General features: G+C 36.2%; 1 protein-coding gene across 1 annotated transcript; it reads right to left on the reverse strand.

The window, feature by feature from the left end:
• Window positions 1-1,867: 1,867 nt before the first annotated feature.
• On the reverse strand, window positions 1,868-5,724 carry Smim28 (small integral membrane protein 28). The gene is made up of 2 exons (XM_027938438.2): window positions 5,614-5,724; window positions 1,868-2,218 (listed from the first exon to the last, which is right to left on the reverse strand). The coding sequence occupies exons 1-2, from the start codon at window positions 5,722-5,724 to the stop codon at window positions 1,868-1,870; spliced, it is 462 nt and encodes a 153-aa protein (XP_027794239.1).
• Window positions 5,725-17,470: the final 11,746 nt, after the last annotated feature.

Consider the following 17,470-nt stretch of genomic DNA (forward strand, 5'->3'; position numbering starts at 1 on the left):
AAAATAAAAATAATTTAAAAAAAGACTGGGGTTGTGGCTCAGTGGTTGAACGCCTCTGGGTTTAATCTCCAGTCCCAAAACAAAATAAACAGACAAACAAAACCTAAAGGCTGTGTCTGAGCTTCTCATTTCCATTTGTTTATTTCCCTTAAAGAACGTAGAGAATTGTTCAGTACAATTTCCCTAAAAGAAATTTTATTGATTTTTTTTCACTAAATAGGTTATATTTTGCTCAAAGATACAACAATTATTTCTATCAGATTACACTTAAAAAGAAATATATCCCATTTTTGCTTACTTTGTTGTTTTCCTAAGTTTATAAATGTTGCATATCTAGCCTAAAAAAAGTTCATGTGAAAAAGTTAGAAACCACTATTTTTTTCATCATCTGAAATCATCAGTGTTGTCTAGTATGCATTTTATATTGTAAAAACAAATATCGTGTTAAAAAATTGTGGTATTAAATAAGAATTATACATGACATCCCTAGCCTCCCTTCCCTGCCACCTCTCTGGGTTGTTGCTTTTGTTGTTGAAGTGCTAGGCATTAAACCTAGGGCCTTACACATGCTGTGCAAGTGCTTTACCACTGAGCCACATCCCTAGCCACTTTAATAAAATTTTTGAGACAAGTCCCTACTAAGTTGCTGAATTTGGGATCCTCCCGCCTCAGCCTCCTGAGTAGCTGGAATCTCGGGTGTGCCCAATGACTATCATGATTATTTTGATACATTGTCTCAAGTGGTAATACCCACCTCAACCTCCCCATGTGAAAATCACTGAGGGAGATTTCTATCAATTCCAAGCTCATCTGACCCTGCCAGGAGGAAAGCCTGACCCCCACCACCAGTATGGCTGAAATTCCACCTGCTTGATGTTCTTGAGGGAAACAAACATCAAGCACAGTGGCAACTGCTTCTGCTTAGGACAGACAGGTCAGGCTTCTGCTCCTTGATCTGCCTTTTAACATTGTGCGATGTTACACACTCATACTGGTGTGTATAAAGCCAGAGTTTGAATAATGTGGTTTGTAAGGTCTCTGTTTTTCTTTACCATGTGACCCCAAATTTTGACCTTTATTTTCAATGTTAAACTAATCTATAGTGTTGCTGCTGCTTAGTGAAGGCTGCAAATATAGTGGTGCTCTATACTAAGATAATGATAAGAAGTCATGTAAGATAATGTGCTGGAGCAGCAACTGTCTAAGCTGCCAGAGCACTTTCAGACAGCCCACAGTGTTCTAGTGTGAGACCTTCCTGAGTGAGTAAGCCAAATCCTTCGCCCATTCTAAGAAGCTAATCAGAAGAGTCATACTACAAAGGAGATAACTTTAGAGAGCTTTGTTTTATTTTAACTAAAATATTTGTAAACGTCTGTACTTTCATTGCTAATATTGAAATATATTTCATTATTTACAACACTACCCCCACAGCTCTAGAGATGTCTTTTACTCCTTTTAGAACCCTCTATGCATCCTGAAACATTCACACAGAAGTGAAACCATGAGATCCTGAAAAACTGATGCAGGATAAAAAGGTGTATTTGGTGGCAAAAGCAGTTTTCCTTGGCTGGTCCAGTATTCTTTTTTCTTGCCTTTCAGAGCTGCTTCCTATGCTCACTAGTAATTGGAACTCCTCCCCCCACTTCCATCCCAGGGGCGGGTGTTCTGCATTTTGTGGGGAGCCCAGTCATCTTTATTCATCTGGGGGAACTTTTCCCTAAGGAACTTGAACGCAGGTTAACTGATGGACTCTTATCAAGCTTGCCCCTTAGCCTAAGGAGTGAGACTATGAACCGCAGCTTCTTGGGTCTGACTGCCCTTCCCTCTAGGTCCTCTACTTTTGCTCATCCAGTCCAGGTGACCCTTCTTAACACCGAAGGTCCGTGTCCAGGGCCTCTTCCCCAGGAGGATTCCTGGTGGCCTCTTCGTAGGAGGGCGGCAAGCACACGGAGAGGAGGGTCCCTCCTGGACGCAGGGGCGAGTAGGGAATCTCCTGCTCGCTGCCCCAGGGCAAGCCGGGCAGGAAGTCGGGGCCGGCTCCCGCAGGAGGGCGCTCGGGGAGGTCGATACTGAACACCTGGCCCTGGGCCCGAGGGGCCTGGCAGCGGCGGTACAGGAACAGCAGCAGAAAGGCCAGGAAGAGCAGGACGGTGGCGGGGAGAAGGATGCACAGGAAGGGCTCCACGTCGGCTTGGGCGGAGCTGGCCTTCTGGGTGCCCTGGAGGTAGGGAAGGAAACTGGGTCAGCAGATGGGGGAGGGCAGGCTCTGGCCCTGACACCCCTTTTAAGGTCTTCTCCTGTTAATGTCGCTGCATAGTCTCAAAATCACTACAGTCATTCATTGAGCTTGATCCCATGTGAAATATAAAGCAAATTTACAAGAGAAGGTGTGAACTCAGAATGTCAAGCGCTGCGTACCCGTGACGGCATACAGTGTTTCCACCAAAGAAAAAATAACTAGAATAAAATTTAGTTGGCAAATCTCCTACTCCTTCTTTGAATGGGAACTCCTTACCATTTCTGTACTCATTTTATTTAGAATTAGACCAATGTTTTATTGCCACAAAAGGATCACATGAAACTTAAAAATTTTTGATTCTGAAACAAAATGTCATGTGGTTATATGATCCTCCCACAAATAATGTTTGAATTCTCGTTTGATGGTGGCACTTATGAATGAGATTGTTAAATCCTTTAAATTTGATGTTGTAATATTTACGAGGTAGATTCAGAAAGCTTTGAAATTTTAAGGAAAAAGAATTACAGGTGATTCTTAGGCAACCTAAAAGGTATTTGTTTTGTAGTATTAGCTCACAAAGTAACAGTGGTTCTTCATGGAGTAATAATATAGGCATGAATTGATGCTTCAATTACAGGGTAGGAAAGCAATGCGGAAAAAAAATCGTTCTAATTGTGTTTTTTGTTTGTTTTGTTTTGTTTTTTTGTTTCTTGGCATCAGGGATTGAATCCAGGTGCACTTAACTACCGAGCCATAATCCCCAGCCATTTAAAAAATATTTTATTTTGAGACAGGTCTCATTAAGTTGCTTAGGGCCTCACCAAATTGCTGAGGCTGGCTTTGAACTTGTAATCCTCCTGCCTCAGCCTCCTGAGCCACTGGGATTACAGGCATGTGCCACAGTACCTGGCTTATGTATTGCTTTGACAACATTAATTCAGCATTAAGAAATAATGAAGTTTTAAAAAGTTTTTCTATTATATGAAGCATATAGTAACAAATGTAGATGTTAATATTCACTACTATAAAGAAAAGGAAATCAGTTTAAAGGCCCATAATTGTATTTAAAATAAGAAAACAAAATATTAAGCTCTTTATCTTCTTATTCTAAATAATATATAATAATGTGTATAAGAGCTGGGATTCTTTTGTCTTGATTTTGGTGGAAAAGACAAATGTTTTGCTGGTCACAACTCCTTAAGGAAATGATTTATCTACCTAAGTATGATCTTTTTTAAATTCCTATAGACTTTACAACTATATTGTTTTCGCTCAAAATTAGATGCTTTAAAAAATGTATTCTGCCAGATATTTTGTTCTTGGTGAGATATGAGTTAAGGTATTCTAGCTTAAAAACAACATCAAAATTAAAGGTTTTCCCGAGAAGCAGAGCACCTGTGATCTTTGGGGTTTGGCAGCTCTGGCTTTGAATTCTGAAGACTTTCTGACACCTCTGTGACATGGAGGTCACCTGTCAACTCTGGGCTTGGGTTTTCCTCTTTATTAAATGAAAATAATAACATCTGTTTTTTAGGATTAGATGAGAATTCAGTGAATTAATGCATGTAAAATGCCTCGTAAATAACATGTATTTTTATGTCCATGTCTCAGTGACTCAAATTTTCAGATTTCTAAAAGTAAAATACTAAATCGGAAGAAATCTAGAAATGTTTTGATAAGACTAGAATATTGGAGTGAGTATAAAATCTGACATTACTAAATTTATATTTTAGTAAATATATTTTCAAAAATATTTTGTGATATATTTTGTGTGTAATTAAGTTATATTTCTAGACTAGAGTTTTTTACTGTTTTTCCACAAGTTTAGTTTAATATCAGAATAATTTACTTAAAATCTATTGTGACATAATAAGGGACTTTGATTAGAAAAGCATAAGAGTAGATAAAACTAAAAACAAATTTATTATAATAAAAAATTAAATTGAAGTCAAGAGATAAAATAATTTATTTTCTCCCTCTGGATGAATCATTAACTCTGTTAAAACCATTCCCTTTTAAAGCAATAGCTCTTCAAATCCAGTAAACAATAGATTATTTTCACAATTTATTTTTTTCCTTTATATCAATAATACAGGTAATAAAAACTTCTTATCAGTATTGCCATCAAATTTAAAATTCCCTAAGTTCATTATGCATAGATCATTAAGCTACTTAATATTCTATTTAAAAGGATTTATGTACAAGTAGACTCTGTTATTTACAATTGTACTACTATGGTATGATCAATATTAGTTGAAAAAAATTGGGGAAGAAGAAATACCACAGAGCCTGCTAAACCATACTTCCATTGGTTGAGTTAAATTTGTCCAAATACCAAGTCTTTTTATCTAATACAGACAACTGGGACAATTTCTTGAGAAAAAGAACTCTTCTTTTTTCCTGGTAAAGAAATTTCACAGAGCTATAGAACACATTTATTTTAGTATACTTCATTTGTTTATTTAATTATTCCTCATATTAGTTAAAATGGCTGGAATTTTTTAAATTCAGAAGTGATATCTTTTCTAGTCAAATGTTCTAATGTGTTCACTAGCCTCAAAGTTGTTTTTTAAGTTTTAATGTTTTTCTGATGTGTGTATTACTCAAGGGCTTTATCATTCAGGCAATATTTTAGAGAAATATTCAATAAAAGGTGTAACTGCTAAAGGACTTTTTTTTTTCTGTAAAAGTTGGTTTTGGCAATTTTAAATACCAATCTTACAAGTTGATTTTCTAGAAAACAAGAGAATAGGTTTATTTTCCTCTTTTTGTGTGATCAGCAGGGTCACCCATTTCTCCTCTGGTTATAAAAGTTCTTTGATTTTAGTTGCTATGAATATTTTTCTTTAATGCTGCCTTACAAGGAGGCTCCTTTGGTGATCTGGCCCACAAGTCAGAATAGCTGGTGCATTTCTTAGTGACTAACTTCCTTAACCCCCTGCTCGCCTTCCTGCAGAAAGATGCTTGGTTTCTGCAAACTCTTAAAAACGGGGATTGTTCTCTAGTCAAGAATGAAAGGAAGCCTCTTATTTCTGTATATAGACATTGCTTACTGAGCAAAGAACATAGTTATAATTGAAGGCATAAAAACTTGTCAAAAACCCCTACCCTCAGGAGCTCTGACATATTTGATGTATCAAATAGTGTTAGACACATTTGTGCCAAGTTTTACTTATCATTGTTAAAAAAAAAAAAGACAACTTTCAAGTTACTGCCTTCAGACCATGCCAGTCAGCAAACTCATATTTTTTTATTATATCCATAATGCAAAGTGTTGCCACTAAGTTATAAGAACCTAAAAAATATAGGCATTGTTAATTTAGAAACTATCCAAGAAGCTTTGGGAGAAGAGGCTGAAGCCATAGGTTACAGACCTGCAGCTGGGTTTCCAGAAGAGGCAGGCTTGGTTCGCTGGTTAGCCACTCGTATGTCCCCCGGCCAGCGTGTCCAAACTTCCTCCAGCTGCTGCTCAGCAATCCCCTCATGGTGTCACCCAGCTGATGACCCGGTCTCCTTTCCACCCTGCTGCTTGGATTTCTACAGTGCTGCTTGCTCTTGGCCTGGATCCAGGATAGATGTGTGTGGCCGATGGCTTTTGGTAAACTCGTCTTCTGATGAGTGGCAACAGGGAAAAGAAACCAACCAGAGATACCTTTCAGGACTGACTGCATTTATATTCAGTGCCTCTGGGTTTGTGTTTGTGGCCTTTATCACTAGAAGGTTTGGCATCAAATATCAGCTATGGAATAGATTCCAGGTGGGAGAGTTTTCTACATTAGCATTATTACAGTGCAAACAAAGTCGCGGAGAATACAGAGCTGCTATATTTAGATGTAATTAAGACCCTCTCCCTTCCCTTACCAAACCCCTCTCTGGGGACATCTGATCAAGAAAAGCTACCTAGGCTGAATTCTCTTTAATTATTTCTGGGTTTTATAGTACAAAATGAAGGGGTACTTGGTAGAGAAGCAAAGACCCATTAATAATATTTTACTGAATTATTTAGATGAAAGTTGCCTAATGATAAAGTTGTACACAAGCCAGACGGACAATAGCTTAGACTGTTAGATGGAAAGTTTGCTGATTTCAATTTTTTTAAATCAAATTACCAGTACCCTAAACAGTCTCCCTACGGATTTTCTTGTGAACTTTATACTATTATTGCTATCACACCTAAAAGCTTTGATTTGAACTTGATTTGCATGTTCACTGAATTAACTTGGGGATATTCAACATATGTGTTATTTAACATTTAAGACAATGTGTTAGTTCATTTTGTGCTACTAGAGTGGAATACCCAAGATGGGTAATTTATAAATAATAGAATTTCCTTTTTCACCATCTGGGAACTAGAGGAAAGCTGAGTGAAGCCTCTTTCAGGAGGGCCTAAATTGTAATAGTGAAACCCTAGGGGATTCTCCCTATCTCCTAAAGGCCACACCTCTTAAGATTATCATGTTGGCAACACCTACATTTTGAAGGGGATGCATTCAAATCATAGCAGACATAATGCTGAAATCCTTCTTTAGTGAAGTAAACCTCAGCTTCAAAGATTTACTCAAAGTGTTAGAACTCAAAGTTGCAGCTACACACATCCTCATTAAGCACCATTTCCACCCAAGTGATTGCCATAATGCTGAAATGAAATTTCTTAACTGGGATCCCCTTTCTTCTTCTCTCACCCAAGACTATCATCTACTGTCCAATAGTGGATGATCTCAGGGGGTGGTCAATGCTAAATTTTGTAGATAGGCACAAATTTCTCAAGAGTATATATAGTGTTCATACCTTTTCAAAGACATTTGATAGAATTTGATGATTTGTCCAACTTGTTTGTGGTAAAAGTTTTTGCTAGGTTTCCAATGATAAGTATGCCCCAATCAGTATCCCAGCATAGAATCCCTTTTCATTTCATCTTTTCTTACTTTTGGTGGAGTGAGCTGGTTTTGTGATTTCAGTTCAAATATTGCCTTTCTTTGATGTGTTTCTTTTTAGTAAATCCTGAATTCTCACCTCTGAGACCACACAAATACCTGGCAATCACTACAATATTTTGCTTTCTTCCATGCCAATAGCTTTCCAATACTGTGGACTCAACATGGACCATCCTTCTCTACTTTATCTACTTATTGAGATACCCTCATTCCTTGAGAAGGAAATTGGAAGTCTGGATTAAAAGCATTAACTATGCATCTGTAACATTGATCTTCCTCCTGCAGAGAACAATTCAGACATGTTTCCTGCTTTTGTGGATCTATTTGTTTGCCAAGAGAAGCAAACAAAATATATATCAGAAGATGATAAATATGTGAAGAAAAAGCAGAGAAGGGGCAGAGACAACGCTGAAGGGAGGGGACACTGTGAAAGTGGGCAGTTAATTAGGATCTCACAGGGGAAGTAGTATTTGAGCAAAGAGGGAGGAAGGTACTTAACCACGAAGCTACTGCATGGAAAGTCATCACGCACCAAGGGGAATGCCGGTGAGGGGCCCAAGGCAGGCACATGCCTGGTGACTTCACTCAGTGACCAGCAGCCCAGGGTGGCTGGAGCAGTGAGCTTGGAGAAATGGAGGAGATGAGGTCAGAGAGGATATAAGGAGGGAGGGAAGGCAGCAAAGGGTTCTGAGTTTATAGAGCTTTATAAGTATTTTGGCTTTTACTCTAAGTGAAACGGAGGAGCCATATAAAATTTTGAGCAGAGTGACAAGATCTAGCGACTATTTTAAAAGGACCACACAGGTCTCGGTTTTATGAATAAGATCAAAGGCAAAAGCAGATCAGATAGGAGGTTTTCTTTTTGTTTAGTTTTAGTTTTAATATTCAAAGGAGAAATAATGGACAGGAGGAAGAGCTTTGGAGTAGAGATTCTGGATTCTAGCTATATTTTAGGGGGTATAGACAATAGGATTTCTTAAAGAACTGAAGATGGTGCAAGGTAAGAAAGATTTAGAAGGATTCCAAGGGTTTTGGTTTGAGCAACTAGGATGACTACTGTCATTTACAGAGAGAATTGAGGGTAGGGTAGGGTTTTGCTTTTAAGGCAGGAAGAGTAAAGATCAGGATTTGAGTTCTGAAGGGAGGAAGTTTGCGTTGTGTTTGAGTTGAAAGGAAAGCACTAAAGAGGAGACACTAACTGGAACTCATTGTCCAGGAGATGGTATTTAAACCTGAGAGACATAACGAGGTCCTCAAGGGAATAAATGTCAACGGGATGAGGAGACAGTGAATTGGCAGTGAGCGTGCACTGGAAGCCAAGTGAAGACGATGTTTCCAGAGGAGGGAATGATTGTCTACCTCAGAAGTCAACATATGGTCATGTAAGACGATGAATGAAATTTAATGTTGATTTTAACAAAATGTGTTGGGGTGGAGATCACGGGTTATTTGGACAAGAGCAGTTTTGAAGGAATGATTGGGAACAAACTGATTGGAATGGTTTAAGAGAAAAAGAGAGGAGAAGAATTGGAGATAGTGAAAATAAACAACTCTTGAATTAATCTGCTTAAAAGGGCAGCAGAGAAATAGTGCAGTAGCTGGACAGAGAAATAGTCAGCAGAGTTACTATACACACACACACACACACACACACACACACAAAATTTTGTAGATAGACACAATACCTTTATTTTATTTATTTTTATGTGGTGCTGAGGATCAAACCCAGTACCTCACCTGTGTGAGGTGAGTGCTGTACCACTGAGCCACAACTCCGGCCCATATATTTCTTTCTTTCTTTTTTTTTTTTTTTTGTGGTGCTGGGAATCAAACCCAGGGCCATGTCCATGCTAGACAAGCACTCCACCACTGAGCCACACGCCAGCCCTCAAAAGGGTTTTATTCTCAGATCAAGTTAATAGACTATAGGGAAAACCCTCAGCAATTCCACTTCTAGAAATTCTTCCTAATGAAATAATCTGCTGAGTACTGAAAGATGGAATCTGAGTGTTTAAAGACTGAATCTTCAAGGAATGGAGGATGTATATTGTTGTAAGATTGTTTAAAGATATTTTAAAAGTCCATAATAATAAACAACTAAAAATTTTTAAAATGTCCATAAAATGATAAGATAGATATAAACATGTTCATAACATATCAGGCACTTGCCAGAAAACTACAAAAATGTTCATGTCTCTGCATATAGAAAAAAAAAAGTCAGTGTTGACTGGGAGTGTAGCTTGGTTGTGGAGTATGTGCTTAGCATGTGTGAGGCTCTGGGTTCAATCCCCAAGACTGCAAAAAACAAAACAAAACAAAACAAAAAAAAACACGAAAGAAAACAAAGAGCCAATGTTAACAATGTTGTTTTTCCTAAGGTAGAATTATAGGTGGATTTTAAAAAATAGGAGTATGATTCTCTTTGCTGATCCACAGCTTGTAATTTTTCCATGACTATGCTAATATAAATAAGACAGAATAATTTCACGATGTACCATCCTTGAAGGTCCACATAAAGCCACGATGGGGTAACATTCTATAATTTCTTGTTTTGTACCTGAATTAGAATCAATCATTATTTCCTCTGCATTCTCATAATGTGCTGATTAATCTAATATTATTGCACTTATTTGAGTCAGCTTTGTATTATTTCAAAAGTAAACTACAGCCAGGCACAGTGGTATACATCTATATATAATCCCAGTGACTCAGGAGGCTGAGGCAGGAGGATTGCAAGTTTGAGGCCAGCCTGGGCAAATTGGTCAGACCCTCAACAATTTAGCAAGACCCTGTCTCAAAATAAAGGGCTGGAGACATAGTTCAGTGGTAAAGGGTCCCTGGGTTTGCTCCTAATATCAAAAATAAAAATAAATTACAGGATTATTCATTTAGAGAGGGGCTTACTGAGGAGTTGCCTCAATGGTCTCTGCTATCAATTGCAACTTGGTGAAACATTCTTGGCCTACAGAGCCAGCCAATAATCTAGATTTATTATAACCTCTTATAGATATGGTATTGTATTTCAACTCTAAAATATGTGTGGATTTTAATTATCAAAGTCTTTCTGAATTTATCTCCAAAGCATGTGCTTATTATTTTTTTCACATTAAAAGGAAGAATATATTCTATTTCCATCAGCTTTTCTAATGGTCTCACATTCTTTTATTCTGAATTTTTATAGTTTGATATTAAAAACTCTGACTATGATTAATCAAAAATTATGTGAAATACCTCTAAAACTTCTATAGGAGTTTCAGAATAAAATTTCTTACATTTTCAATTTAATTATTTTACTTCTCTCTTTTTTGAAATTAGTTGAAGTCTTCATTCATTTGGCGATTTTTTAAAAAAAATTCTTTGAACTCAACACAGATGATTTGCTATTAGAATTTCAAGAACTGATATTTCCAGATTTTCTGGTTTTATTGGTTGTGGATGAGTTGGGTAGGGGAGTTTGTTATATTACACATTTTATTTTCTGGCTCAGTAATAGAGAAAAAGCCTTAAACTAATGGTCAGAGAAGATCCAAATGAACCGAAGATAACTATAAAATGATAGCTTTTTTCCTACATTTAATTACTAAACAAGTAAATACATTTAACTTTCAGTAAACTGGTCAGTGCACTGTTTCAAGATGCCATTATAATAATTAAATAAGCTTGTATTTGATTAGGGTGACAGAAAGATGAATCAGTGGCCTATAGACAGCCCTGCGATGGATCACCCTGCCTCAGAGACTCGTGGGCAACCGGGGGTTCACCTAAGGGTCACAGATCTGGTCTTGTTTTTGTTGATGTTGGACCTGATAATCTGGAAGGAAAGAAGCAGTTTGACTAGATCCACTAACAGTATGAACCGAAAGAGGAAGCTACCCCAAAGCAGCTTTTTAAAAACCAAACCAAAAAAAAAGACAAAAACAGACAAACAAAAATACCCCAAACTACTGATATGAAGTTTACTTTGGGGAAAATATAAGCCCTTATGGAACTGGGAGTTGAATAGGAAATTTAAAATTATATGGAGGAACAATTAATATGGGTGTGTGTGTGTGTGTGTGTGTGTGTGTGTGTATGTATGTATGTGTATATACATACAAACATATGTATGTATGTATCTCCAAAGGAAATAAAATCAGTTTGTCAAAGAGACATTTATACTCCTGTGTTCACTGTGGCCCTATTCACAACAGTCAATACAGGAATCAGTCTTTATCCATCAATGCCTGAATGGATGAAGCAAATGTGGTGTATATGCACAACTGAATACTGTTCACCTTAAAAAAGGAAATCCCGTCATTTGCAACAACTCAGAGGACAACATGCTAAGTGAGATAAACCAGGCACAGAAGAACAAGTATCACCTCCCATATTTTCTTTATTCATGTATATGACAGGGGTGAATTAGTGGGTGGAGGAACATTATTACTTAATATCTAAATTGTCATGTATTATTGTGTTATCTACTTACCCCTTTTAAAAAAACAACTCTAGGCTAAAAGGATTATTCTTATTTCACAGATTAGTAAGTTGAGGCTTGCATTACACATCTTGGGGAGAAAATTATCCAGGTTTTGCAAGATTACACAATTTCAGGAATCAGATCAGGGTGTAACTATACTTCACCGTCTGTGAAATAAAGGGACTGTCAGTGATGAAGAGGCCTGTTTCTCCCTTATTTGCTGTAGCAGCTTCACTACTTTGTACAAAAATCTAGAAATGGCAAATGTCATACAGCTATGACTAGGAGTTCTCCTATTCACTCTTTAAGACTTGGTTTAGTATGATTCTGCAGGGGAGACGCCTCTCCTGATTAGTCTCTATCATCACTAGCCATACACAATCAACTGCCACCTCCCTGGATGGCTCCCGCAGCAAATGCATGCTTCTCTTTACCTCATGTCATATCCCACATCAGAACTGTCTGAAAGCTGTTCTCCACTAATAGAAGGCAAACAGTTGTCCTTTAGTCATGTTCTACCAAAGGCTCATCAGGGCCTACATATAATATGTACACAAATGCTTTTGGAAGAATGAAGTGCTAGTGTCATTTTGATGTAATCTGCATTATTATTTGAAAAAATTTTAACATATACTATACATATTAATGGGGTTCAGTGTGATATAGTGTATGATATGTGTGTATGTGTATATGATGTGTATATGTATATGTATATATATATATATATATATATATGGTGTGTGTGTATATATATGTGTATACACACACACACACACATAGTGTATACTGATCAAAACCATCCGCTATCCCTTGCCAGGTCTATTCTCTCTATTCTGCTTTCAGGTTGACATTTTTTTAAGCATCCACATATAAGAAAGAACATGTAGTCCTTACATTTATGTATCTGCCTTATTTCATTTGATAAAATATCCTCCAGTTCCATCCATTTTGCTAGAGATGACAGGATCTCATTCATCATTATGGATGCATAATACTCTATCGTGTATATATACCTCATTTTCTTTATATGTTCATCTGTTGATGAACAATCAGGCTAATTCCATATCTTATTATTGTGGATAATGTTCTAATAAACATGGGTGAGCAGGTTTCTTCTTTGGTATGCTGATTGCATTTCCTTTAGATAGATAACCAGAAATAGGATGGCTGAATCATATGGCAGATCTATTTTTAGTCTTTTGCGGAACCTCCATAATGTCTGTACTAATTTATACTCAACAGTGTGTAAGGATTCCTGGATTCCTTTATCCCCTCACATCCTCACCAGCATTTCTTCTTCTTTTTTTTTTAAATAATAGTTTTCTAACTGGGGTGAGATGAAACCTCATTATAGTTTGTTTTTTTTAATTGGTTCTTCTTAGCTATCCATTTTGATAAAATTATATAATCATGGAATATGCTCTCATTGTAGTTTCAATTTGCTTTTCTTGAATGGCTAGTGATAGTGAGCATTTTTTTTTTCATAAATTTGTTGGGCATTTGCATTTCCTCTTTTGAGAAGTGTCTATTCAAGTATTTGGCCCATTTTTTAAAAAAATGGATTACTTGCTTTTTTAAACAATCTCACAATCCTTATAATATTCTGGATCTGAACCCTTTGTCAGGTAAATGGTTGGTAATTATCTTCTCCCATTCCATAGATTGTTTCTTTGCTGTGCAGAATCCTTTTAGTTTGGTATAACCCATTTGTAAGTTCTTAGCTTTGTTTCCTGTACTTTTGGTCTTTTTCAGAAAATCATGGCCTGTACCAATGTCTTAAAGTGTTTCCCCTATAGTTTCTTCTAAAAGTTTCAGAGCTTTCAGGTCTTACTTTTAGGTCCTTGATCCGTTTTCAACTGCTTTTGTACAAGGTGAGATATATAGCTGTTCAACTCTCAGTCTTCTGCCTGTGGGTGTCCGGTTTTCCCAGCACTATTTATTGAAGAGGCTGTCCTTTCTCCAGTGTGTGTTTTTGGCATCTTTGTGATTTGTTGACTGTAGATGTGAGGGTTTGTTTCTGGGATCTCTGTTCTAATCTATTGGTTTATGTTTTGTTTTCATTATTATGGTTCTGTAGTATGTCTTGAAATAAGGTATTTTGATGCTGCTACCTTTGGTTTTTTTTTTAATCAATTGCTTGGCTATTTGGGGTATTTTGTGCTTCCATATTTTAGGATTTTTTTCTTTGTGAAGAACAACATTTAGGGCTGGGGATGTGGCTCAAGCGGTAGCGCGCTCGCCTGGCATGCGTGCGGCCCGGGTTCGATCCTCAGCACCACATACAAACAAAGATGTTGTGTCTGCCGAAAACTAAAAAAAAATAAATATTAAAACTTCTCTCTCTCTCTCTCTCTCCCCCTCCCTCCCTCTCTCACTCTATCTTTAAAAAAAAAAAAAAAAAAAAAAAAAGAACAACATTTATATTTTAATGAACCCATGGATCATGGTGGGTTGCATGATCATTTTAACAATATTAACTTTCCCAGTCCATGAAAATAGGAGGTCTTTCTATCTTTTTTATGTGTTCTTCAAGTTCTTTTATCAGAATCTTAGAATTTTCAGTTCCTTGGTTAAGTTTATTCCTAGGTACTTTATTTTTTGTAGCTATTGTGAATGGGATTACTTTTATGATTTATTTTTCTTATATTTAGCATATAGCCAAGTGCCAGTAAATTTGTTATTGGTGTATAGAAAAGCTACAGCCCTGCACACTGATTTTTGTATCCTGCTACTTTACTGAATTTATTTGTTCTAAAAGTCTTTTGGTGGGGTCTTTAGGTTTTTAATATATAGAAACATATCATCTGCAAACAGAGGTGAAAACTTGCTATGCTATATTGAATAAGTTGAGATATTGAATAAGTGTTGAGAGTGGACATCCTTGCCTTGTTCCTGATATTAGAGGAAATGATTTCTGCTTTTCTCCATTCAATATGATGTTGGTTGTAGATTTGTCATAGGTAGTCTTTATTATATTGAGGTGTAATCCTTCTATACCTAATTATTCAGCATTTTTATCATGAAGGAATGTTGAATTTTATCAAAGGCTTTTTGTGCATCTATTTAGACAATAATGTGAATTTCATCCTTCATTCTGTTGATGTGATATATTCAGTTTATTGATGATCCATGTATGTTGAGCCATCCTTTCTTCCTTGGGGTGAAAAACAACTTGATAATAGTGAATGATCTTTTAAAAAATATTTTAAACTGGTTTTCTACTGTTTCGCTGAGCAATTTTGCATCTATTGTTCATCAGGGATATTGGTCAATAGTTTTCAATGAAATCACTCAGTCCTGGGCTTTTCTTTTTGGGGAACCCAATCTCCAACGGTGGGGATTGAACTCAGGATCTCATGCAAGCTATCCAAGTGCTCTACCACTGAGATATATCCTCAGGCCCCTTTATAATTTTATTTTGAGATACTGTCTCTCTAAACTATACAAGCTGGCCTTGAACTTGTGGTTCTTCTGACTTATTGTTCAGAAAGGATGGGATTATAGGCATGCAATATTTTATTCTTGACTCAATCTCATTGTTTGTTACTGGTCTATTTAGGTTTTTTTTCTTATGTTCTCATGGTTTAATTTTGTTTGGTCACATGTGACCAGAAATTTGTCCACTTATTCTAGGTTTTCAAATTTGTTAGTGTCTAGTTTTACCCCAATAATCTTTTATATTTCTGTGGTATCAAGACAAGTTATAATTGTCTCCCTTTTCATCTCTGGTTTTATTTATTTGGGTCTTCTCTCTTTTTATCCTTGGTTGGTCTAGGTAAAGGTTCATTGATTTTGTTTATCTTTTCAAAAACCCTGCTTTGTTTCACTGATATTTTGTGTTGTTTTTATTCTTTTTTATTTGTGCTCTGATGTTTTTTATTTCTTTCCTTCCACTATTTTTTTTTTCTTTTGTTTATTCTGACATATCTAGGTCATTAGATAATTTGAAATCTTTCAATTATTTTTGATATAGGCAGGTATTGCTCCAAACTTTCCTCTCAGTACTGCTTTTGCTGTACCCCATAAGCTTTGGTATATTGTTTCCATTTTCATTTGTTTTAGAACAACTTTTTAACTTTCCTTTTTGCTTGACCCAGAGTTTATTCAGAATTGTGTTGCTATCTCCATGTTTTAGTATAATTTCTATTGTTGTTGAATTCTAGTTTTATTCTATAGTGATTGGAAAGGATATTATTTTAATATTTTTTAATTTGTTAAGATTTGTTTTGTCGCCTAATATATGGTCTACTCTAGAAAAATTCCATGTGCTGATGCAAAAACATGTATATTCTGTAGCTGTTAGAATGTTCTGTAAATGTCTAGTCCATTTTATCTACAGAATAGCTTAACTCTGTTACTTTGTTGATATTTTTGTCTGTATTGTATATCCATTGTTGAAAGAGGGGCATTGGAGTCCCCCATGATTGTTGCATTGAAGTCTCTCTTTTTAATTCTAGTAGTGTTTGTTTCATAAAATTGTGTGCTCTGACAGTAGTTGCACATAGATTTACAATTATTGTATCTTCTTGTTGAACTGACCCCTTGATCATTATTTACTGATCTTGTGTCTTCCTACAATTTTTGTCTTAACATCTATTTTTTCAGATGAAGATATATCTACTCCTGCTAACTTCAGGTTTTCATTTGTTTGGGATATCATTTTCTCTCCTTTTACTTTTAGTCTTTACATGTTTTTACTGATGAATGAGTTTCTTGCAGGCAGCATATTGTTGGGTCTTTTTTTTTTTTTTTTTTTTTTTAATCATTCAGCCAGTCTGTATCTTTCAATTTTCTGTTTATAGTCAAGGTTATTATTGATAGATAAGGACTTACTCCTATGATTTTGTTGATTTTTCTTTCAGTTGTTTTGAACATTCCTTCTTTTCTCATCATTGTGTTTTGATCTGTATTAGTAATGTTTATTCTTTTATATTTCTCTTTTGTGTATCTACTCTTCTAGTGGAATTTATACTCTCAAATGCTTTTATGATGGTAATTACCTTTCATTTCTGGGAGAATTTCTTTAAGGACTGGGCTGGTGGACATGAATTCTCAGCTTTTGCTTATCTTGGAAGGACTTTTTTTCTTTCTTTCTAAAGGAGAGCTTTGCTGGATATACTATTTTTGGTTAGCTCTTCTTTTGTTTTAGGACTTAGAATACATTATTTCATATCCTCCTGGCATGTAGGGTTTCTTCTAAGAAATCTGCTGTTAGTCTATTGGGAATACCGTTAGAAATGATTTGATGCTTTTCTTCCTGCAGATTTAAGAATTCCTTCTTTGTCGTATACTTTTGACAGTTTGAATATGATATATCATGGTGAAGGTCTTTTCTGCACATGTCATATCTTGTCTCCTTGGTTATAGATATTCTGAAAATGTAGATATTTGTTTATTTAATGACCTTCCAAAGGTTTTGAGTGCTGTCTTCATTCATTCTTATACACCCCTGCCTTTTGTCTGGGGTATTTCAAAAGACCAGTTTTCAAGTTTAGATGTTCTTTCTTCCACTTGATTTAGTCTGTTGTTGAGGCACACAGCAAGTAGATAAAGGTAAATGGGTGTGGTGCAGAACACTTGAATCAAATGAGCAAACTTAATGTTATCAATAATGGGAAAAAATGACAATCATGTGCTCTCCAATGTGATGCACTAAAGATGAAGGTCATGCATTAATGATTCAGTTCTAAAGGCTAGATGTCCAAAATTAAGGTGTTAGTAGGGCCATGCTTTCTCTGAAGATGGAGGAAGAATCCATCTTTGCTTTTCTAGCCTCTGGAGGATCCTGACCAAAGTCTATTTTTCCTTAAACTTAAACTACCTCCAATGTGTTTGGTA

This window comes from Marmota flaviventris, chromosome 6, assembly GCF_047511675.1.
Source record: "Marmota flaviventris isolate mMarFla1 chromosome 6, mMarFla1.hap1, whole genome shotgun sequence".
Classification (NCBI taxonomy): Eukaryota; Metazoa; Chordata; class Mammalia; order Rodentia; family Sciuridae; genus Marmota; species Marmota flaviventris.